The sequence below is a fragment of the Scomber japonicus genome, chromosome 12 (assembly GCF_027409825.1).
Source record: "Scomber japonicus isolate fScoJap1 chromosome 12, fScoJap1.pri, whole genome shotgun sequence".
Classification (NCBI taxonomy): domain Eukaryota; kingdom Metazoa; phylum Chordata; class Actinopteri; order Scombriformes; family Scombridae; genus Scomber; species Scomber japonicus.
In genome coordinates, this window is record NC_070589.1 from 5,990,911 (window position 1) to 6,016,134 (window position 25,224).

The 25,224-nt window shown below is 39.8% G+C and overlaps 1 protein-coding gene across 1 annotated transcript; it reads right to left on the reverse strand.

Annotated features, from left to right (window-relative positions):
* Positions 1 to 486: 486 nt before the first annotated feature.
* asph (aspartate beta-hydroxylase) lies at positions 487 to 25,216 on the reverse strand. Its single transcript, XM_053330631.1, has 10 exons — positions 25,074 to 25,216; positions 15,132 to 15,296; positions 14,411 to 14,455; positions 12,721 to 12,789; positions 4,693 to 4,782; positions 3,251 to 3,328; positions 3,025 to 3,131; positions 2,783 to 2,854; positions 862 to 1,642; positions 487 to 497 (listed from the first exon to the last, which is right to left on the reverse strand). Exons 1-10 carry the CDS (start codon positions 25,111 to 25,113, stop codon positions 487 to 489), a joined length of 1,458 nt encoding a protein of 485 aa, XP_053186606.1. The 5' UTR covers positions 25,114 to 25,216.
* Positions 25,217 to 25,224: the final 8 nt, after the last annotated feature.

Below are 25,224 nucleotides of genomic sequence, written 5' to 3' on the forward strand. Positions count from 1 at the left end.
ACAACAATGCTACAAGTTATGATGAGCTACAGTCCTACATACTAACCTAGACATAAACTATGTTAAGTAATAGCAGATGTCTTTTATTATCTTAACAGTGGGAGAACTATTTCTCTGAATGGTGGTCTGCAGCACACTACATAGTGAGTACTGACAGTATGCTCATAAAATGAGTGTCCTGAACTTTAGTCTGTTCTGATGGTTCAGTTATCATAGTTAAGTTATGACTGGCTGATAAACATATGTTATCTACTGTCAGAGTAGCTTAGTATCAGGCAGGAGTGGCGCTTCTTATCCATTTCAGCTTTCCACTGCACTGAACAGCTGTAGTGTCTTTTTTTTTTTAAATCAAACTGAAGATGTTGACAATTTGAGCCATATCATTTAAAGAATTATTAATGGTTTAATTAATCTTTTGTGAATAAAACCTATGACACTATGATTGAAAGCAGCCTGTTTTCATGTGTCTTAGGCTCCCTGTTAGTATTAGTCAAAACCTGACAATAGAAAACACACCTGTTATACCTCATATCTCCTTACCTGTTACTACAGGTACTAATATATTAGTCTGTCAGATATTTTCTCAATCAGTTAACTGAATAATTGTAGTTCAACTTAAATTATTGACAAATAATTTAATAATATGAATAGTAAAAAAAGCTCATCACAGTTGCTGTAAAACCCTGGTGACATCCCAAAATATTCAAACTGTTTTGTGCGACCAACAGTCTAAAATTCTAAAGTTGTATAATAGTAGACTAAGAAAACCACAGAACTCTGAAGTTACATTTAAGAAGCTGCAGCTTTTCTAATTAACTGATAGTTGCCAATTCATTTTATGTTGATCAGTTGTGACTCTACCTGGTACTGTTTGCTCCTCCGCTGTTTCTTCTGGAGTATCCTCTGCAGCCTCCTCTGTAGCCTCTTCTGTAGGAGCAGCTGCCTCCTCCTCTTCCTCAGCAGGCTCGTCAGCGGGTTCGTCTGAAGGAGCAGCCTCCTCCTCTTCTGCTACCTCCTCCACAGCCTCTTCTGAAGGTGCTGCCTGCTCTTCTTCTTCTTCTTCTTCTGCTGCTGCTGCTGCCTCTTCAACAGTTTCTTCTGTAGGTGCTGCCTCCTCCTCAGCGGCAGGCTCTTCTTCAGCAGCGGGCTCTTCTTCAGCAGCGGGCTCCTCTTCAGCAGCGGGCTCTTCCTCAGCAGCGGGCTCTTCCTCAGCGGGCTCTTCCTCAGTGGCTGCCTCCTCTGCAGCTTCTTCTGAGGGTGCTGTCTCTTCTTCAGCAGGCTCCTCTGCAGCAGCTTCTTCCTCTACAGCTTCCTCTTCAACGGGAGCAGCCTCTTCTTCTGCAGGCTCCTCCACAGCCTCCTCTTCTACAGCGGGTTCCTCCACGGCTTCGTCTGCGGGAGCTGCCTCCTCTTCTTCGGCGGGCTCCTCGGCGGCCTCTTCTACAGGAGCGGCCTCCTCAGTGGCTTCGGCCGTCTCCTCCTCTGCCTCCAGAGCTGCTGCTGCTGCAGCCTCCTCCACCGCAGCCTGTAGCTCTGCTGCCAGTTCATCTACAACCTCCTCCTCCACAGCTGGCTCAGTCGCTGCTTCCTCCACCTCCTCTGCAACCTCCTCAGCTTCTGCCTCCTCCTCAACTGGAGCATCCTAAAATTAATCAAACCATAAAAGTTAAGAAAAGATGGAGCCTTTTTACTTTTCAATTTGCAGTTGAAACCAGTAGGAATAGATTTAATAAATGTTCAACTCAAAACTATCAATATGGAATTATAGGTAAATAATTCTGTCTCCAACCATAATGGCAGTGGAAGTGTAGCACCCACTCTGCAATCCCACCCCCCTTACATTATTATACTATTATATTATCATGATATCAGTGGTAGAAAATGATCTTCAAATGACAATAATATCATTTATCAAGATTATTTCTGAGACAACATATCATGACAGGTCTAATTATAAGCACTTTTTTGTTATTGGGTCATAATCATTTTTTAAATATCAAGGTCAAATATAATAGGTCAATTTGGAAGTAGTGTCAAAGTAACTTTTTAATTAGCTACAGGTCTGATTGGCTGCCACACTGGAGGACAGTCATGTTACAGCTGACTGATTTCAGATCATTATAGAGTGTACAGAAAGACCTGGATTTACTTTATTCCTCTATGTAAGGCTTAAAAAGCACAAAGTACAATTTTAAAATAACAGACCAAATATTATAGTAACATAACAGTTAACTATATTTTTGGGGAGCTTTCCTTGTATCTGTGTTGAAGGTGTATGGATAGAGGGCGTCATATGTTCTACTTCATTGTGAGGCCCTTTAAGTGTCCTTTGTTTGTTATAATTTATTAATATACTGTTTATAAATGCTAAACATAATGTAAAGTTTAAATCTATTGGAGACATTTTTGTGTTTATCTGAGAGTCAGTTATATTTAAATATTTTTGTGCTCTCTAAAATGATAATAATAATAATAATAATAATAATAATAATAATAATAATAATAATAATAATAGGTGGCAGATGTTAGGACTTGCTTTAAGAGATTGCTTGTAAGGATGAAAGTTGGTAGGTTGACAAGCATATTAAAATTGTTTACTAGTATTTGTTATGCTCAAGTGCAAAATGTGTGTGGATTATTTATTTTTCTGCAGCAGGGAGGATAAGACTCCTTTCTACCACCTCCATCCATCCAAACTCCAGGATTCAAATGTTTCTAGAAAGTGTTTATGAAACAGATATGCAGCTATGATGTAACACACACAGTAAGACAAACTACACACCTCCTCCACTGGAGCCTCCTCCTCTACAGCGGGAAGCTCCTCCTCCAGCACCTCGGGGTCCTCCTCAATCACCTGAAAAATTAAATACACCACCCATGTATCAACAACAGGTTCACACTTGTACATTTTATGCCCTGCTACCTTCATTTATATTTGATTGTAAGATTTCAACTTGAGAAGGGAGGATTTGGAAAGGGCGTTAAGGGTGAGAGTTCAACTGAGGGTTTGAAAACATTACAAACCTCAGGAGCCTCCTCTGGTTCTGGTTCTGGTTCTGGCTCTGGCTCAGGTTCAGCCACAGGTTCTGGTTCAGGCACCTCAGGCTCAGCTTCTGCCTCAGGTTCAGGCTCTGGAGAGGAGGAGAAGAAGAGTTGTTCAGTCACACACAGCTTGATAATATGTCAGTATGTTTGTCAGGGTCCATACTGCAGGACACACACACACCCACACACACACACACACACGTACCTGGTGGAGCAGCGGTTTCCTCGGCGACAGCATCTTCAATCACATCTTCTACAGGCACTGGATCAGGCTCCACAATAGCTGAAGACAGAGAGAAGATATGAATGAACTTTAAGACTGTTTCACATCTATTACAGCTTCTACATCAGTAACTATCTCCCAGGAAACAAAACACCACAATAAGATGTGGAGCTTCTGCTTTAACTTTACAACTTTTCCTTTTGTTTTTGGGGTTTTCCTTTGATTTTAATTTCTCTGTGCCATCATTAAATGCCCTGCAGGTGTGAAGGTTTTCATTTACTCTGTCTGATTAAACCCTAAATTACATGAGTACCAATTAAAATGATATTACCTGCTATAGCTGATTGGTTGTAACACAAAACTGCTTTTAATTTGATATGTTGAACTTGTTAACAAATGGTTTCTCATTTCCACATTCAGCAACTTTATTGTTCGATTTGGAGAAGTTAGTGAATGTCTGGTGGTTTGATATATATTTTTATAGAGGGAAATATCTGGCTCTGTAGCTGATAAATGTTCCACTACGTTCACCAGCTAGTCTACAGCTAACTGTTTGGTACTGAGCAAATATTAGTTATAGCTGCTTTAAAGTGCTGTCTCTCTTGAACAAATGCAACAAGACTAAATAAAGTGAAGGAGATGACAGTGGAGCAGCCTGTACCCTCCTACACATACATGCACACACTAATGAGGTCTAATTAAGTAGATTGAGTGGAATCACATCAGAGAGAGAGTGTGTGTGTGTGTGTGTGTCCCACTGTGTTTACAGCGGCTGTCATAAACAATAAAAGTTGTTTTTTTAACCTTAATATACTGTTCAGGGTTAAATTTGACCCATGTTTACATTTAAGAGCTGTAAAAACATCAAATACTAATTTCCTCTAGGTGGACTTCCTAATGTGATCCTAAATATACAATAATGGAGATAAAACACATAATTTTTGAAAAGTTTGTGCTACTGATACACATTTTCATGTATGAATGTCCAAATTTGACTTGTTTTTATTACAAAAAAAAAAAAAAAAAAAAAAAAATCAGCATTCAAACATGTTGCTGTATTCTTTATATTCTATAAATAGTGATTTTAAGTATCTTTCTTTCCACATAAATAAATAGAATACACTTTTCATTAATGACTTATGGAGAGTTTATGAATGTGAATTGGTGTAGAGACTAATTATGAGTCAGAATATGAACAGTATGTAAAGGGTTAATGAGACTGCATGTTTAAGTTGCACCTTAATCAATCTATTTAGTTAGCTCTGTCTCACTTTGGACGCCAGTTACCAAGCAACACCTGTGTTCCCTCTTCACTCTTTATCTAACGCTCATCTACATGTTCCTGTCACGCCAGTTGAGAGGAAGTGTGCGTGTGCGTGTGCGTGTGCGTGTGCGTGTGTGTGTATAACAAACATGTGTGTTACCTTCAGGTGTGGGTTCAGGAACAGCGGTCTCCACTGGGGCGGCGGCCTCTTCACTACGGGATGTGACAACGACGGCTTTCTCTTTGAGTCCTACATGAGATGATGCACATGTTGTTGGCGGGAAATATATGTGTACAGTAGAGACAGGATATGTATGTAAGAGCCCATATTAAATGATTGGGGGTATAAATATGTGTCATATATGGATGTCATACACAAACATAGCTGCTATTGGTGGACTGTGTGTCATGTTAAATAAGACATTGTATAACATTGGTAATTCATACACAAACAATACACTGATCAAATACACTGAAGAAGGCATGGGTGTTCTTTTGCTGACTGATGTTTCATTGAATATCTCATCAATATATTTGTGGCAGATTTCAAATTAAAAGTCATTCATGTGATGTGCAGAGTTTAAACTGGATGGTGATCCTCTCTATCACACGCTAATAAAAACACAAAGGATTTGCCTTTACTTTAAATAAAAATGGGGCATCTATAAGCATTCACAAACTTTATTGACAAAACAACAACAACACATTCAGGAAATACACCAGACTTCCTAAATTAAGAAATAAACTGTTGCATCAATTCTAAAGCGAAGAGCTGGGCAGACACACTGATTTTAATCTAGTCAAATCTAATATGGAAATCATGAGCGCTAAAGTACGTCACACTTGATATTATTGCTTTAGAAGCTCTTGCTGTGCTCCTTCTACTTAAAAACAGAGAGAAAAATAACAGCTGGCAACAAATCTTCAACCAGTGGTTCCTGACTGGTTAGTTCACAGCCAAATCAGTGAAGCTCATTTCCAGCACCGTGCTTTTATTGTGGAGTGATGGGCCTCCATGTATTATTATGTCACCGTGGTTACTCCAGTCTCACTTTTGCTAGTTGAAAAGCTATGACATAATATATTTAATTCATAGGATGGAAAATGGTGTTTCTCTTTAGTCACTTATCTACACATATTCATTTTTTTCTTTGTTAGAACCTTTATTTAAAAAGGTCAGTGTCTTCAAATATTAAATGTTGTGTAAATGGATTGTCTGATTGAAGAATAAGTAAACAAGCGACAAGTGATGTGATGTCAGTTTTCAATAGTCAGCACTTTTCAGGAAGTACTGCAGTTCAATACCTGATATTCCAAACTCTGGCTTCCTATTGGATCGATACATCTCTCTGACTTCATTTCTTTCCTCCTTTGTCGGATTTCTCAGCTTTGCCTTTCTTGCCTTTTTCCTTCCCCCTCCCTTTGTCCTCCTCCTGTGCTTTCTTTCCCTCCCCGTCTTTCTCCCCCTCCTTCTTCGATTTCTTCTCCCCTTCCTTCTCGTCGTCCGTTTGTTTTGCCTTTTCCTTTCTTAGCTTCTCCAGAGCTTTCTCGATCTCTTCTTTCTCTATTTTCTCCTCTTCCTCTTTCAACCTGGCGGCCACCCTCTCCTTCACTTTGGCCGTTATCTCCTTCCTCCCCAGCTCTAGCTCCCTCTCCTCCTCCTCTTTAGCCAGGAGCTGTCTGACCTCGGCCAGGGCCAGCTTGGCCAGCTTCTTGGCCTCCACGCGTTCATGGATGATGGCCAGCTGCTGCTTTAAAGCCTCCCGAAGCTTCCAGCCAGCGTCCTTAGTGGCAGAGGTTCCTGGGATGAATGAGCAATAACACTTGTGTGTTTCACAGCTCGTTACATGAGTTATTACTGGGAGGAGGCCATGCTGAAACGCACTCGGTTACTGTACAGCAGCACACATCAGACAGGCTCAATTCAAACCAGTTCCAGTCCAGGTCCTTATCATGCTTCTCCTCAAAACTAGTGAGGAGACAGGAGTTCAAATTCATTTAAAAGTGGTGGAAACCAGCTTAGACCTGGATTTACACCAGCTGCTCATAAATTCACACTAATCCTAAAGGAAATGTTTCTACAAAAGGAGAGTTACGCATCATTAAATTAAAACCGGTTTCACCACACGGACTAGTTCTTACACAAATTAATATTTACATCTACTAACGGCCATGTTGAACAGCTGCATATTAGATGAACCAATCAACTGACAAAGTCACATTAGCTTTCTAACAACTGACTCATAAAAGAGTTAGAGAGATAACACGGAGTATCGTCTGCATATAACTAGATAACGTTAGAATAAATGATCAGATTACATTAGTTTAAGGGCTGGGTGATATGGGCACAATCACATAAAGATATTTCTGACCAAAAAGATATCCATATCTTGACGATATTGTAAGGATGACTATCGGTGCGTTTACAAAAATATACGCAATAAGATTTTTGGTAAATAATCATCAGTAAGGTGGATATAATGAGTAAGTGGATAAAGGCTGATAATAAAACGGTCTGTTAAGCTCGGAAAATTATATTTTCACTGTAATGCAGCCTTTAAAAGGCAGTTTCCATAGTTTGTGGCTTCTTATTGGAGAGTGCTACAGATGTTTCCTATCAAGCACTTCGTGCTCAAGTGTTAATTACTAGATAACACAATTATGACGTTTTTAAGGCCGGCCCTGATTAGTAGGTACTGAAAACTTAAAAAAGGACTGAAAAAACAAACCTAGTAATGATTCACACGAGTTAGAGAATAAAGGTACTCTGATAGCTTGTGGTCCACCGCTACTGTTTATTAAAGGGTTTCACTCATCAAGCACAAGTACAGAATCAGGCCCCCAAAAAAAATCTTCAAATTTCCACAAATCAACCCTTTAAAAATGGGTTAATAACACACTACTTCATTTATAAAAATCAGTGTTTACTTTATAAAATGCATATGGAGGGTTTTAGTTGTGAGTAATTGAAAGCACACGGCAGCACAGCACAGCTTCATGCAGGTAGCTGCATGGTGATACCTTTCTTAACGCTTCTGGCTGCGTCTCCAGGCTTTTCATCTGATGTTGCACACAAACAGAAAGACAGGAGGAGTTATAATACTTGGAGTGTTTCACATGTCGTAGCTGTGTGGTTATATAGCGACGTGCTAATCATTCCAACCGTCCAACAACATCAGGTGTAACGTTTGCACAAAGTTGCTTAAATAGCGCCACGTATTGTTCCTTTCTCTTTAACCGACACCTTGAGCTCATCTCAGCCCGAGGCTCAGGCAAACAAACCAGACTTGCTTTCTGTAGCAGAAACCCTCAAACTGGTTGGACAAAACTCAGCTTCAGTTATGCACATTATAAATGCACACTGCACCTGTTTCAAAAGTTTCAAAAAGTCACAATCTGAGCCTCATGTTTACTTGTGCCATTATAGAAGTAAAGCTTGCAGACGGAGAATGCTTTTGTCTGCATTGGATGAAAACCTACCACACAGTGCTACCTTATATAACTTATGATGATCACTACCTGGATACCCACATGACACTGTACAAGCAGACTGAGTTTCATACAGGTCAAACCCAGTAGTACAGCTAGGCTTCCTCTCAAAGGAATTAGTCTGTAATGACTGCTGTATGGATTTGGTCCTTCAAGAAAACTTAAGAATCTTACAAGACAATGAAACATCAACATAATATATGAGAAGTAATTCATTCTGACTGGCTGATGCTGAACAATTAAACAGTCATAGAGCCAACATGTGCAGGCTTTTGAATTGAGGACATCAAATTGAATCTATGAAGCAGCTGAAAGTGAGGCAGGAGGATCTGTCCCAGTAACCCAGTAAGCTCAGCAGACTCATGGTACCTCACACACACACACGAGGATGATAAGAGAAAAAAATAAATGTAACCATATGAGCTAAATAAAAAAAAGCCATGGTCATTCTACACAACATGCAATTACAGCTTTTCTATTACTTCAAATGAGACACATTAAAATTGACACACACACACACACACACACACACACACTTTAATCCTCCAATTCAAAAACTACTTCTAACTCAGTCAGTTGTGCGTTTGCAAGTACAGCTCGAAAATAACATTAAAGCAAAAAACCCTGATCAATGTCTAATATTTAGAGCAGACTAACTTCTTAATAAATAAGTGCATGAGTTAGTCCATTCAGAGCAGGACTAGCCTGTTTCATTAGGTGTCATCCTAAGCATGTGTTATAGCCTTTAGGTTGACAGAAACACGCCCTCTGTCACACCTGCAGCTGGTTTCACCTGTCTGTGCATGTAACAGCAGCTGGAGGGTTCGAAAAAGCCCTCCCCTCTCTCTCTTCTACCGCATTGTGCTACTCTTAACTTTGACCCTGGACTTGACATGTGTTTTAGGCTTCAACTACTGTGGGTATTTATTCTGTTCTAAGCTAAATGAGAATGGATCAGATAACATGCTGCTGCTGCTGCTGGTGGTGAAGGTATAAAGACAACCACAAAATACAAGAATCTGAAGGATGTGGCTCAGTATATACACTCAGTCTATAGAAAAAAAGGCAATCCTACACACTTTCGGTGCCAGGTAAATGAATCCAAGTCCTGGTAATAACATGCAATCTGTATGTGGAGACATCATCAGGGGTAATGACATCGGATCAAAGGGGATCATTGCATTTACACCTGCTGTTAGAAGTCCTTTAACAATGCATTCTGAGTGCATTTACACCTGAATTAGACCCCACAGCAAAAGGTTAGAGTGGGAATATTCATATCCAAAAGCTGCTAGCTGGTTTTTTTTTTTTAAATACCAAAACCTGCAAAAAAGGTAAGCAGAGGAACTCCTGCAGGAGAGTTTTCCCGGTGCTAGAGCCGCCAGATGTCCAGGCCCTTCAGTTGAGAGAGAGTGCATTAAAAAAAAAAAAAAAAAGTAGAAGTCGACCTGCTATTGGTTATGAAGGCCGACTATGACGATCTTCTGCCCCTGACCCCCATCATCCCTCGCTCCTCTTCTCCTCATTCCTCCCTCATCCTCCTCCTCGTCTTCCTCCTCCTCGAGCGCCTCGGTGACCCTGCCCGAGGCCCTGCGCTGCTGCTCCTCTTCCTCCTCCTCTTCCTCCGGCGGCTCCAGCGGGTTTATCAGACCGTACAGGAAAGTGAAGAAACCGTTTAACCAATCCACTTCCTCCACTTCTTCTAACCAATCCAGAACCTCCGATTCGCCCTGACCATCGCCCTCGCTGGTCAGGCCTACGCAAACGAGAGGAGGGAGGGGTAGGTGGAGGAGGGAGGGAGGAGGAGGAGGGGTGTGGAGGCATGTGGGTGGATGGAGGGGAAGTGAGGGAGCACAACGTGTGGAAGTAAAGGAGACGGGACGGTGGGGGGGGGAACTAATAAAAAATGGCGAGGGATCAAATGCATTAAAACGAAAAAAATGAAAGAATGTAATGAAAGAATGAAAAGAGGGTTAAGAGCAGAGTGGGAAAGAGAGGGAGGAAAAGAAACAAGGAGGAGAAGGTAAGATAAGTTTTGAGCGTAGGTTAGGCAGCGAGGGATCTACTGAGTACTCAGCCTCTATTATACACTGCTGGACTACTGGAGTCAGGCTGTCTACACATGATCAGCTGCTTCATTTAAAAATTCTAATGAGAAAGAGAGAGATCGATGACCTTTGACCTTTGGGCAACGCTGAACTTCAGATTTCTTTCTTGTGCACCCCAAAAATGTAGTTGAGCTCACTCTGCTTATCATACATAGACAGCCTTACACTCACACATGAGGAGTTACACACACATAAAGAGGAAAAGCTAAAGCTGGGTTTCAACTAGGTTTGCAAGCTGAAAGCAGCATGATATGCATGCAATTAATTATTCATTATTTAGGATTTGGTATTTTTCCTATTGCTGTTTGCATTTTTGTATTGTTATATTGAGTATTAGTTATGTGTGTCATATAAGCTACTGGATACCTTAACTTCCTTCAGGACAAATAAACTATCTATCTATCTATCTATCTATCTATCTATCTATCTATCTATCTATCTATCTATCTATGGTGATAAACTTGTTTTCAGATTGAAGATGTGTATGAGCACCTAAAACTGCATTACAATACCTTGTTTGTGAAAAGTGTGAATTAATGTTTTTGATATTCAAAGATATTTTAAGCTTATGTTAAAAAGTACATACAAAGATGGATGGAGTGATCAATGAATGAACAGAAAGAATGAATATAAAAAATGTTTTTACGTATGAATCTTGCATGCTTGTGGTGACGACAGCGTATTAAGGGAAAAAACTCAGATATTCTGACATTATTAAGTCGCAAATTTACAAGAATTATCTTTTTTTTTAAAAAAGGTGTTGCATATTTGTGACTACATAATGTCAGATAAAATCCAGTTTTTTATCTCATAAATTGACTTCTCTCAAAATATTACCCCCTCCCCTCCTCCAGCTCACTTGGCCCTAATACACCGTCATCCTACCTAACTACATACAGTACATGTTTATTTACCAAGCCTTGTCATGTCATTTTAATCATTGTTATTATCATCATCATCATTATTATTACATAATGAATATGGGAGGATGTCCTTCCTAAGTCATATAGACTGTGGGTGGACACAGTGGCATGCTGGGAAATGGTGGAACATGGCGAAAGCAACATTTTGATGGTTGATGGTGGACTGACACATCTAGGTTTCAATTTAAACCATTTAAAATGTGTTTTAATACTCATAAGAGGTGTATGTTTCTTGCTAAGCATTTATAGTTCTATACAAAGCCATTAAAGACAGACAGACTTAAACACATACAGTCAGAGAAGAGGAAAAGAAGAGGACAGAGAGGGAGATGCAAAATGGATCAAAATAAAGAGAATGGGAGCATGCGGTGTAACATCAGGGTTCCACTAACTATGTCCTACTGGAGCTCATTGGAGTAGATGAACGGGTTCCTTACTGACACGTGACAGATAGAAACTGGACAAAAACAACCACCTCTCTGCCATGTAAGAGTACTTCAGAACAGGAACATATGAGCAGAGATTGCTGAGTGTAAAGAGATGTTCTTCTGTTTAGAGTATTTTGAACATTGGGAGAAAAAAAAGCATGGAGTTTTTGCTGTTGATTTGCATACAGTACGAGTGTGCCATCCAAGGATTCAGACAAAAAACAAGCTTATTTATATCCTAACGAGTCTTTATGCTAGAATGACGTGAACAAAAGGCTAATGTGTGATTCTACTGCCTGAAAGCAAACTAAGACTCCCTCAGACACTACGTCAAGCATCTTATCCTGATGTTGGAATTCAGCCATTTGCATCATCTAAAACTACGGTACATTTAACCTTTCAATGTGTTAAGTTATAAAACAGAAAAAAAAAGAAGAGAAGCTGATATTCTATATAAAACCATGCAACATGCAGCAGACTTCACATGAGGATTAAAACTGAAGTCAAGTGGAAACTACAACAGTCGTTATTGAGCTGCTCCCTGTCCTCAATGCTTCACATAGTGCTACAACACAGATAGAATAGAGCATTTACATGGGAAATCAGTAGAGTCCTGTGTGTGTGTGTGTGTGTGTGTGTGTGTGTGTGTGTGTGCGTGTGTTCACAGACCTCGGAGGTTTACTGTAGCTCTATACTACACACTACACAGCACCTACCTTCTTAACTGGAGGCCTAAGCTTCAGGGAGCTTTACAGATCTTAGACTAATTAAAACTCTTAATACTCTTTTAATGTGGGTGTGTTGAAATAGACGTGTGTGTGTGTGTGTGTGTGTGTGTGTGTGTGTGTGTGTGTGTGTGTGTGTGTGTGTGTGTGTGTGTGTGTGTGTGTGTGACAGATTATAAACCAGTTTAGAAAAAAGAAAACACACTAAACTTTCCCCCTGAGGGTCTAAAGTGATGAGTGTTTTGAGTGTTTTCTGCTGCTTGTTAATGAACTTGTTTCTATGGTAACGGTCAACTGTAGGATTATCAGTCATGCAAAAGAAACCCAAATTGCCATTCAGTGTAAAAATCAACACAAAAAAACACACACACACACACACACAGGTTATCAGTGGCCTGCAGAAGAGGTTAGAACTGGTTTCCAGATGTTTCTCACGCAGATTTAAATGTTGGTTTTTTAATCTTTCTGTAAGACACTGATAACATTAGTTGGGAGTTGGAAGTAAATCCACTTGCCTAGCAGAACTTTAGCATCCTCGACATCAAAATCACCATCGCCATCTGTGTCGTATGCCACCAGTTTACCTACAGCAGTGACAGACACACACGTACACTTACTGTTTGTTCTCACAGGAAGACACATGGACATTACTGATCATTTTAGATTGACATGCATCATAAACACAGGGGGGGACACTTAAAGACGACAGGCTCTTTGATGGGACACAGAGGGTGAGGTGGTCTAATGTTTACTGTCAGGTTGGTAAAAGGTTGGGTGAATTCTTCTATGAGGGAATGTGAGGAGCAATAAGACTAGGTGGGTTAAAAAAACAGGAAATGGCAGAGGTCCAGGACATGATAGAGGAAATGTGTGTTACCAAACACAACCTAATATGGCACTGTGGGGGATGCTTGGTCTAGCAGGGGGTTTTTTGTGCCATGAAAAAAAAGAATTAAAAAAAAAAAAACTATGGAGGAGCTCTACTGTGTGTTCTAGGTTTAGGATGGAAGAAGAACCCTGGATCTAATCCAGCTGTGCCAGCTGAGGAAAGGTCAGCTGTTCATTCTTCATGTTTCTGAACAGCTGAACGAGGACAATGTCATCTTTAATCTCTTCATTTAAAATGTCTTATTCTATTCTTTTTCTGTGTGGACATTTTAAAGTAAAGACAGTTTAATTGAGAACAATTACACAGAAATTCCCTCCATTTGTGATACACTTTAATTTGTAGAAGCAGTAAATCTAAGCCTGAGGACATGCTGTTAATATTTCACTACTATAGTAAGAAACTTTATTCCATTTTTTGCTCTAGCACTTACTATAGAGCCATGCTGGCCTGCAGCTGCTTCCAGCTAAAATCTCTCTAATAACTCTGTCATTACATGTTGGTTACATTTATGCACAAAAGTCCAGATTCAGCAGAAAAGACAGTGGTTCAAATGTTTTCTCCTTGTTCTGCAATTTCACAATTAGTCCATCATTTGTACAAGTGCACAGTGACTTTTGAGCCACAAGTGTACAGCACATATTTTATATGTCAAACCTACATGTTCAGCCGGCTCTTTGATTATGATTAACAATCTATAGTATAGTAATAATAATAATAATAATAATAATAATAATAATAATAATAATAATAATAATTTTCTTAGCAATTTTATTGTTTCTTTTTGTATTTCATTTTATTAAACTTGATTGTTTTATTTCATTCTACTTTAGTTTTTTCTTTTTAATTAAGTTTCTTAATCTAATTTTAACTCTTTTTTTTATTTTCTTATTTATTTTTATTTCATTTAATTTAATTATTATAAGGATAAATCCTATATCTTTAACATTTTTAAAACATTTTTTAATTGATATAATTTCTTGTTATTTTCTCTCGCATGATTTGGTCTCATCAATGTCTTTGTAATTTGTTCTGTGTTTTTCTTCCTTCTCTTCATGTTGTCCCTGTCTACACTTGTTCTTATTATCAGCTTGTCAAATCAACTGTGAAGCACTTTGAACTACATTAACCTGTATGAAAGCTGCTATATCAATAAAGTTTGATTGATAGATCATATATTATCTCTTTTAGATCCAGGGCTCTGGGAAGAGTATATAAAAGGGAGTGAGGGAAACATTACAGGAGAACTAGAAGACAAAATAAACTACAAATGTTATACTGGGTGGAAAGACATAATGTATATGCCTTGAAATCTTTACCTTGCAAGGCCTCAGACAGGTTAATTTGTATGCCCTTAGCTTTGTCTGCATGCAAAACACAAAACATACATATTGAATATACGTCAAAAAAAAACAAAAAAAAAACACAGAATATATTTAACATGAGTCATTAGGGGTTGCAGATTAGTGACAGACAGTATCATGTGATCAGAGATAAAGAGACATGTAAAAGCAGATATGCAGAGCAGGGTTCAGCTTAGTTTGCATGCTACAATCAAAGTGGTTGTTAGAAAGATAATCAAGTTTACCTTTACTATGTACATTAGCTCATGTTCCTCTCATTTCTTTGCACTCTACTTGACTGGCTGTCATCTGAAAGCTTCTCTAGTGACTGCTTTGCGCTGAATTTTCCAAAGTATGCAGTTTAAAGAAAGAAGGGAACGCAGAATGGAAAAAGCAAAAGGAGGACTGAGGAGTGAAGCGTAAACTGATGTCAGGCAGGTCTGATCTGTAATGGTTAGACTGGTTCTTAAATCAGGGTTGAAGTTCGCTTCAGGGTTGATGGAAGGTGTGTGTGTGTGTTTTAGTGCAGATGGGGAATAGGCACCGTGAAGGAAAAAAAAGCAAGTCATATCAGTTGCTACCACACCTTTCTGGCAAGGTGCATGCAGAGGAAGGCTGCAGGAAGAATGGCACATTGAGCTTTAAATCAAACAGATGTGTGTGTGTGTGTGTGTGTGTGTGTGTGCAGTTTACTCACCGAGGACTCCCTGATAGTCGACCAGGTCGAAGTAGACCACGGCTACAGATGTCCAGACGCCCAGCAGGGCCAGGACGATGAACCAGGTGAAGAAGCTGCCGCTGCCGCTGGAGCCGGAGTCGGACTTCTTCCCATTCTTATTGGCTGCTTGGGTTTTAGTGCCATCTGCAACACAAGAGACAGAAACATCAATTCATCATCTGAAGGATCTGACAGGGTTTTTTTTTTTTTTACTTTCAAAGCATTCCTTCACATCAGGTCATGCTGTACATTCAGGAGAAATCACTCATTCTTTATTGCTGCATTCATATGCATCTTTTTTCTGTCTAACATCTGTCTGAATGCATGTGAACGCAGCATCACACACTGTATAAACCACTGTACATTGCACAACCACATTTACTGAGTATGTGGTTAGATTTTGAGGAAGCTGGCAGATTTGATCCCCATTGAAGAATTATTTATACATCTGCCAATCAGATGTGTTCAGACAGGAAGTCAAAACTACATGCCTCAAAGTGCTTTCTTACCATCATCCAGACTGTACAACACCACAGCTCCCTGTACCTCCCACTACCACTAATAAGACTGAAGCTGTCCTTACTGTTTAATACCAGGAACATTACACACTTGTATATAGTATAAGGATTTATGTACAGTATGTTGTAGATTTTATTACAGATTACTTTATAGAGATTATTTATTGTATGTAGTGTTTTGTAGTGAGTATGAGATCTGTTTTGCTGATCTCATCACGTTTTTTGTTGAGCCTGTGTGTATTGTTGTAGATGATCTGTGTGGACCCCAGAAAAGTAGTTATTATGAAACATGTGTAATAGTTAATGAGGATCCTAATAAAGTCAAACATGTGTGATCATGAATTCTCAAGTATGTAGTATCAAGTTCTACCTGGAGGCAGCTAAACCATGTCTGTCAGGTTAGACCGGAGATGTATAGCTCAGCTTATTATGAATGAACACACACACACACACGTCAAACATGCTAAATCATTAGTAAGTATCACCCAAATCCATCTAGATTATGAGCTTCCATGTCTTCCTCCACTAAACAAAACACAACACACTCTGATCTGACTGGATTTAGTTTGGACCATTTACACACACACACACACACACACACACACACACACACACACACTAACTTCACCCCAACAACAAGACAAACTGTCTAGATTTAAACTTTGCAAGAATATTGAGCTGTATAATTGAAAACACAGCTTGCTTCACAGCTGGCAGTGTGAGAGCAGCGGAGGAGGTGATGGATGGAAACGAGAGCAATGTGAGAGTGAGAGGCTATTCCGGGGAGTGCCGATGACATCCCACAATGCACGGTGAGAGAAAATAGTGGCGGATAGAAAATGAACAGGTGTTGGAAGTCCGCTGTGTGGAGCGAGGTCAAACTCACACACACACACACACACACACACACACACACATATTTAAAGAGCACAGTTCAACATACTAACATTAACTGTAGATGTGTACTTTACAAACTCTCAATCTAATACAGCTACACATACTAAAACAAACCCATTAATACCCCAAACTTCATTAATATTAATAAGCTTAACATTTTACTCAATTCAACCTATTGACAAGTTGAATGTGACTTCCAGTAAGATGCTCATGCTTACTAGTTAAACTTTTTTGTGCTGACTTAATCTTCAAATCTCTAATATTCTGGGGAATTCTTTTGTCGGTTATCTTATCCATCAATCAGCTGATAACACCAGTATCACTGGTCAAGACTGGAAGCATGGCATGTGTCATTAAGCCCGTTATAGATTCATATAAAAAAGTAGAAGAAGGTGAGGATACTCTGAGCAGCTGGAAGTAATCTACAGCTGGAATTCTTCACATTTACACTACTGGAAGAACCTGGCTCACTTAAATGTCATCAAACCTAACCCTAACCCACAGAAACAGCTGAGTATTGTAAGGTGATCATTTAGGACACGTTTATACTCTGACGCAACAATCACACAAATACAAGACTGATAGAACTAAATACACAAACATTAAGTTGACATTTTGGCTGTAAACCCAAAAAAACCTGAATAAAACCACTTGCTGAACTTTTTGCTTAAGTCAGCTCTGGATCCTACAGCTACAGGCCGACACAGTGACCTCCACACCGCCTCGTCCTTCTCGGCCCTTCAAACGGACACTTTCCTCACCCTGCATTTCTCCAGCTATCACCGTGGGGACCGCCGCGACGACCGAAGGGGTGGCCGACTCCACCAGAGTTGCTGGTTCACCCATCCTGGCTCACTGACTAACCAAACGGTGGGTCGACTGTCCGCGAGAAACCATGCAGTCCTGACCACAAGTTAAAAAAAAACAAAAAACGCAGCTCTGCCTGTCTGTCCCTCTCTCTCTCTCTTTGTCCCTCCCTCTACTTGTACTGATTGTCTGCCTTTCTCTTTGCTCATCTGTCAGTCATCCTTGCTCTCTCTCTGTCTCTTTTTTTCCCTCCTCCTCTCTGAGCCTGATATGGCTCTGGAGGTCAAAATGAGAGTTATTTATAGTGCTGTTAGAGCAGCTGGCCCTGACACACTCAGAGGAGGAAGAGCACAGCCAGTCAACATCACTGCCAGGCTGAGCTGACTGGCCACCACCAGCTTTAAAGCCCCCTCCTCCCCCTCCCCCTCCTCTGTCTGATCTGGAAGATTTTCAACTGATAATTCAACATATTTAATATGTGTTCTTCAACTGCCAACTGAAGCTAAAAAATGGGCTTATAACCTCCACTCTGATGTGCTGTTCTGGAAGCATGGGTTGAATTCTGCCACGTGGGTGGGGGGGTGGGGGCATTAGCAGGGGGGGATATGTTAAACCTGATTCAGTAAAAAATGAAGACAAACACAAATAAGTACAAATAAAGATTGGCAAGATGAGCTTTTCAAAAATATGTTAAAATGGTTTTAAGAGCAGCATCAGGTTTGTTAAAATGTACATTGTTGGTTTTATATCATTTAAAACGACATTTCAACACCATTTTTTACTAAAAGACTGAATGCTCCTGAAAATGTCAAATGGTGTAACCACATAAAAATGATAAATATTTTATCCACCTACAGTCTATTTAAGTGGACTTAAACTAATAATTACTTAATTTAAAAAACATCAAGTGAAGAGAAAAGTTTTGTATTTTAATTTACATTTTAAAGCATTTAGTCAGTATAGAGCAGGACATATCCTAAAAACAACCAGTTCTTCTAAATAAGTTGTGCCAAATTATGTAAAATTTGTTTTTGTTTTTTTTAAAAAACAAAAAAACAGTGTGGCGTTACATAAAAGGATTATATTATATAAAAGATTATATATTATATTTATTTTCCTGTATATAATCAGATTTTTATGAAAATACACTGGTTACACCAATTGACACTGGGTTGCATCACATCATTGACCCATGTGTATATGTTGATTGTATGGTGTAGGTAAGTTACTATGACTCCTACCCTTACATGATAGTGTAGTTTGCATCCATAGCAACAGTAACCATGGCTTAATATTGCTGAAACAATGAGTTTATTACATAATTTAGTCCATCAGTAGGAAACTAATGGCAACACTTTTGATAATTCATCAGTGTGAATTAATGTACTCCATCATGTCTGACAGCAATAAAAACAACTGGAACGCTGTCCAATCATGTCCCTTTCATTAACATAATTACTATCAGTAAGTATTGATGTAGATATGAGTTCACACAATGATTTTTGCATGAAGCTGAGCCTTTAAACAATACAAAACTTTTAAAAACCAGCTTCACAGCTCCTCTGTCAGTAATTTATGGTTGTTTATATGGCCTGGGGCACTCTCAGTCCCACCAAGCTTTACTCATTAAAATAGAAGGGGGGGTGCTCAGGGTTTGGGATTGTTTTTTGGATCCATGGCTAATACTCACGCAGAAAACAACATATCCACAAAAAGGCGTCAACCCATAAAAAAAAGTAAATCACACTGATTTTTACAGCTGTTTGCTACATCTGACATGCTGATTCAGCTATTCTTAAACCTCATACATGTCCTCACTGCATCAGCAGTATTAGTACTAGTACTAGTTCCTGAGGATGCTGAGATTTAAAGTACAGTAACAGCAGAAATACAGACGTAATAGAAACTCTGCCTCATTTCAGTTTGATACACAAGATAAACAAATAGAACTGTACATGATGGTCTGACTCTCATAACTCTGTTATATATGCTATAGCAGGGTTATTCTGGCTTTAAGGTAAACCACAGGGCTCAAATTGTGACTAAAGTCAATACCTGTGTGGTTACATGCCTGACACGGCCAGAAATTCAGGTTCACACATTCAGATCATTGTTCTATTAATTAGCAAGAGTGAAAAGACAAGACAGATCAGATTACACTAAAACAAAAACTGGACTCAAGACAAGAAAATAGCACAAAACCAAAAATGTGATTTATAACTGCTTGTTTTTAAAAGACTAAAAAAAGACTAACTACATCTTTACAGCTCAGAATACACCTACAAAACCTTATATTACACACACACTCTCAACCACAAACTAACATACACACATACACACACCCAAAAGTGTTGTTGCTGAAACTTAAAACCATGCAATAACGTACCGCTCGCTTCTCCTGTACGTTCCATGCTTGTATGACCACAGCAGCCAATTCACACACACAGGCATGCACACTAAACGCACACACACACACAGTAGGTCTTCTTTTCCAAACAAATGGAAAACTTTCTCTGCTCAGTCTCTTCTGTGACGCTCGGTACACATTGTTCAGTCTGAGCAGCTCCTCTCAAGTCTTATGTAAGGGCTGCTGAGCTGCACCGCCTTTAAAAACTTACCTACTGCTAGTCCCTCAGGCTTTTAAATGTGTGTGTGTGCAAACAAAAGCAGGTTTGTATACCTTTAGAGGACATTCCACTCTCACTTTTGACAGTGCTGACCTCTGACCTAAAAAAAACTGTTTGTCTCACTTTCTTCAACATACAGTCAAAATTCAAGACCTCTAAGGGCTGTGATGATGAAACCTCGTGTGTACATGTCTCATGGCAGCAAGCGGGTACAGCTCAGCAAAACTTATTATCCATCCACCTATCAGTCCGACTACTTCCGCTCCTTTACTGACTGTGGAACTGGCTGTTTCAGTGTCAGTGGGTACGGTGCATTCCAGTGATGGAGGCTGTGGCATTGCCTCGGGCAGGAAACGAATCCCGTGCCGGGCTTTGTTCTGAGCAATCCCCCCCAGAAAGCTGCTAGTATTAGCTGGAGCTGTTGTTTGTTGAGCTAGCGTCGAGCTAATTGCGTTATATCACAGGCTGGCTGCAAACGTGTAATTAAATACGGAGCTGTGGTTTCAGCTTGTTTCCAACTGCAGCTTCTTCACAAACTTTTACGGACAAGAAAATAAAGATACACTGATCTAACACTGAATCAAATCATTGGATGGAGTGTTGGTGACAATGGGGATGATTTATTATCTAGAGTGGAAGACTCCAGAGTTACTGCTGTTTTAGCACTGTGAGGCACAAGGCTTACACAGAACAAAATGTACACTAGGTCGTAACACTAACACCACCTGGTTTTGATTGAGTAAAAATCAGCTGTACTGAGAAGCCTGTGTAGTCTCAATTAGACCAGCTATATTAATACCTCTGCTAATTTAATCTAATGCAACATAGAACTAAAAATGCCCTGACTATCTATAGAGGCCTTTCTAGGATCAGTGATTAGTTGGCCCATTCAGGGCTACTGTAGAAACATGGCGGTGCAACATGGAAGTGGACCCGCTCACTATGTAGATATAAAGACACAACGATTTTTATTTTCAGATGATTGTACACTAGTTAAAAACATACTTATGAATATTATATTCCATTTTTGTCAAGTCTGTTCCACTAGATGCTACTAAATTCTACACACTGCACCTTTAAAGTCAAGCCTGATGTTGCCTTACACATAAAAGAATAAACTCAGGCTTTGCAAGCATACAGCTTATTAATTTAACAGTGGTATTAGATTGGTGCATCCCTAACAGAAAACACTGCTTTCTGGTTCTTTGGCTGTACCACTCTACTAGAATCACTATAGACTATAAATAAACCACAGAAACAATGATACTGTTTAACACCAGGTTAAAACCTGCAATTAAACTTATTAGTTATTAAATGTTAAATGATGTGATAATAGCATGTTTCTAATTGTGATGCTTTACTTTTCATTATCATGTGTCATTCATTTATGTCAGCATCTGCATGTGCATGGTGGTCCCCTATATCCTGACCTGTTAGAAAAAGGTAACCCCATCCAGGAGGAGACCCTAACTGTGACTTGCAATACTTATTTAACACATGAAGCTATTGCTCTTATGTCTGGTTTGATTTAACAGCACATGATGCAGCACCACCAGGCCAAAACACACACACACACACACACCATCATGCAAAGTTCCATGGTGATGTTCCTGTCTGACAGGCTTTAGTATGGGCAGAGAGAACACGTTCTGAGAATGCAAAGCACACTAACACAGCATCACACATTAGTCCCAGAGGAACAGAGCAGGCTGTTACCCTTTCAGCTCTGCACACTTCAGCAACTCTCAACTCATCGACCGCAGAGGGGACGACGAGGAGGCCTGAGGGATTTAAATGATACATAGTGTAGAAAAATATGAACACATGACTGGAAAAAGAAAAAAAAACTAGGTGGTGAAATAAGATTTTCGTTAAGCACAAATACATGAACAGAAAAGCTCTGACAAACCCTTTTCATGTCTTCTCAAAAGATAGGATTCAATCAACCACATACATGACTCAGCACGTCCACTTTCACACTGAAAGCATCAAAACATACAATTCTCTGTTTACTCTCTCCTTTCAAGCTTGACCGCCAAAAAAATCAATATTTGATAAGCCGCCAGCGGTGTTTAATAATGTGACGTAACTCAAATAAACACAGACAGTTCACAGTGCACAGGCCTTTCTCTTCCCATTAAAATAGAACCAGTTCATCCACAGCTGCTTGAGAAAAATCTCACTTTCATATTTACGTTGTGTTGAGGGTGACATAATTGGTTCCTGCTGTTAAATGGACACGTTTCCCTGTAAGTGTTACATCATGGAGATAAGGGGCCACATTTGGCAGGATTCCCATATGAATGTTTAACATTCAGTCATCATCCCCTCTACAACCTGCATTGTCTGAGCTGCTGTACTTATGGCCTACTTGGCTGCATTTCAACTGTCAATCATAAAATACAGCATCTGAAAAAAACACTGTGATTATAACACTATAATTACAGTCTTTGAAAAAAATACAACAGTAGATAATGGAAGCCATTAATCAGTTAGTTTCACGTGTCGTTTACAGGGCTGGGTATCATTAAAAAAAATTATGATAGCAGTACAAATCCAAGTGCACTTAACCCTTATACACTGTTCATATTGTGACCCTTCACAGCATCCCCTCCTAACTGACCTCTGTACCAAATTTCAGCGCAACAAATAATTCCTGAATACGTCATAAGTCACAGATAAATGTGTGATCAGGCCATAGTGAAGCATTCAAAGATCAGACAGAGTTTATTTTTAATGTTGAATGCTTTTTGTGAATGGTGAATACACCCTTTACAGCCACACTATGTACACTATGTTTGTATACTTTGGGTCAATTAGGAAAAGTTGTCAAATTTTGGATTAAAAGAAAAAAAAATATTTGTGGTGGTTTTCCTGCTCTAAAATGAAGAAATGGGTCAAATTTGACCCTGAAGTGTATGTAAGGGTTCAAGTGACACTGATATCAATTGAATACTTCTTTCGATACCCATCATGTAAATAGAAGCATTAAATTGTATAAAATGCTGCCACTCCTACACATGTAAGTGATTTGATTTTAAACAAGTGCATTTGGGAAGGCTTCAAATGAGTAATATTTATTAAATACAAAATGCTCAAAATCAGCATGTGAGTCACAGCATATGTCACACACTTGTCACCCACACATGAGCTATTAACCCATGTGTGGGTGCAAAAAGGTTGATTGCCGGTATTATTTGAAGGGAGATGCTTCGATACTACTTGGTATTGATTTACTTCGGTTGATACCTTACAAGGGTATTCAGTACCAATACCCAGCCTAGTGGTTTATTATGTTGTATAATATATACATTATACTGTGTTTAAATTTAGATGAATGAATCTCATCCTGTGCTTGAAAATAAGTATTTGTTCATTCTAACAGCTGTCTTCTGTCTGCATATGAGATCTATTGTACCTGCTGTTTTGTTTCATGGTGCTCAGCAGCAGCAGCACACTGTGAAACAACTGTTGCACATACATTCATGCATAGGCACAGAGGTGGGCGGGGTTAAGTAGACCCGAAAAAACTGAACATTTTGTTCTCGGGACATTTTTTCTAAACGTCACACCTTTGAACTGCAAAGACACGGGACGTGATGAACCCCCTGCAGATCAAGCTGTGATCACTAACATGGAAGAAAATAAACTTTGAAAAAGCTGCATTATATATTTATAGTCTTTGCCTTCAGCTTCTCATTCATTCATCTGGAAAGTGGTTGTGCAACGTGCAGCGTCTCAGCATCAACACAAGCAGCGAAAATTGATAGAAACCACATAGAAATACATTTTACTGTCATTCATGGTTTTATTTAGTAACTCTGAACTAATGCGCTATGTTGTGGTATCCGGAGAGCATCATTCTCTAATAGTAAGAGGAAGTCCTGTGCAGCCAGTTAAGTACAGAGTGTACTCAAGTATGAACTACCACAACCTCCTCCTATAGTAAGGGTATCAACATACACAACACGAGCTCCTACTCATCTACCCACAGCCACGTGTCAGTATGCGGGTGAAAGTCATCACTGGGCTGACCCTTCCCCTCTATAGCACGGGTACAGATAATATGCAAAGTCAACGTACGTTTAAAAGTCTACGCAATACTTTTTTCCCGCAATGAACCTGACAAGTTATTACGTTTTTAAACGCGGGAGTTTCATTGATTTTAAGAGTTACGTCGCATACTGGGCGCGCGCCATGTAGCCATACATTCAAATAAGGCGCGAGGCAGCCTCTACAACAAAGCTCATATGGATATATGTGTTGTGCGGGGTCCCTGCGCCCGAGGAGACCCCCGAGAGCCACGTACAACCCCACCCCCCCAGGTCCTCATATTGACACGTGAGCATTTCCAAAAGTGACTGGATGGAATTGGGGGCGGGGTGCCCTGGGCCCTGCCTGTGCCCCGGGGTGCACCGCACACTAAACTAGCAATACTAGCCACAAACTAGGCGTCTCAAAAAACCTAAACGCTGACGACGACTAGGCCTACATTAAGCCACACAGAGAGTACAGACTGTGCAAGAAGCTAGAAACACACACACACACACACACACACACACACACAAGAGCGAGTGCACCATTGTAATCCTGCTGGAGCTGGAGTCGCCACGACTCAACCAGCCTGGACACCGTAGAAACCGCTGCTACTGTTCATATAACGATGACGTACTCATTTAAAACATAAGCTAACGTGTTAAATACAATAAAACATACGAGCTTTAGTGTGCATTTAGCTAATGTCGAATTATATAGTTGTGGCGACGCTGGAATTCCTGTGCGTAAAAGGACAGCAGTAATGTACAGTGTTGTCGTGTTAAAGCAGTAATAGGAGCGAGGCTGTGCTTCACTTTTAAGTGTTTACACGCTCCTTAAATAAAGTTTAAACACATTTATCGTTTATCCAACACGTCGACACCATTTTAGCCAGCTAGCTAAGAACCATGGCCCTGAATGAAACAACAGCCTGACAGCAGATTAGCTGGCTGACGGTGAAAGCTAAAGGCTCACACGCATCATCCCCACCACTGCAGTCCATGATAGAAAGGAGAGAAAGAGAAGCAGCAACGCACCTTTAGATTTCTGCACTTTGGAGCTTTTCTTTGAAGCCATGACGACTCTGTGGCAGCTGTGCTGAGTGAGCTCTGACTGGAGAGGAGCGAAGCGGCCAGAGGCTGAATTTCTAGCAGCAAAGAGAAATCAAAACCTGTCCTGCTGCCTCAT

Excerpts from the sequence above, each read along its gene's own strand:
- asph (XM_053330631.1), bottom strand. The coding sequence starts at position 25,113 with ATGGCTTCAAAGAAAAGCTCCAAAGTGCAGAAATCTAAAG. Across the intron at positions 14,456-15,131 it reads CGACTATCAGGGAGTCCTCG|ACAAAGCTAAGGGCATACAA; the intron begins GTGAGTAAACTG and ends TTTTGCATGCAG. Across the intron at positions 12,790-14,410 it reads CCTGTCTGAGGCCTTGCAAG|GTAAACTGGTGGCATACGAC; the intron begins GTAAAGATTTCA and ends TCACTGCTGTAG.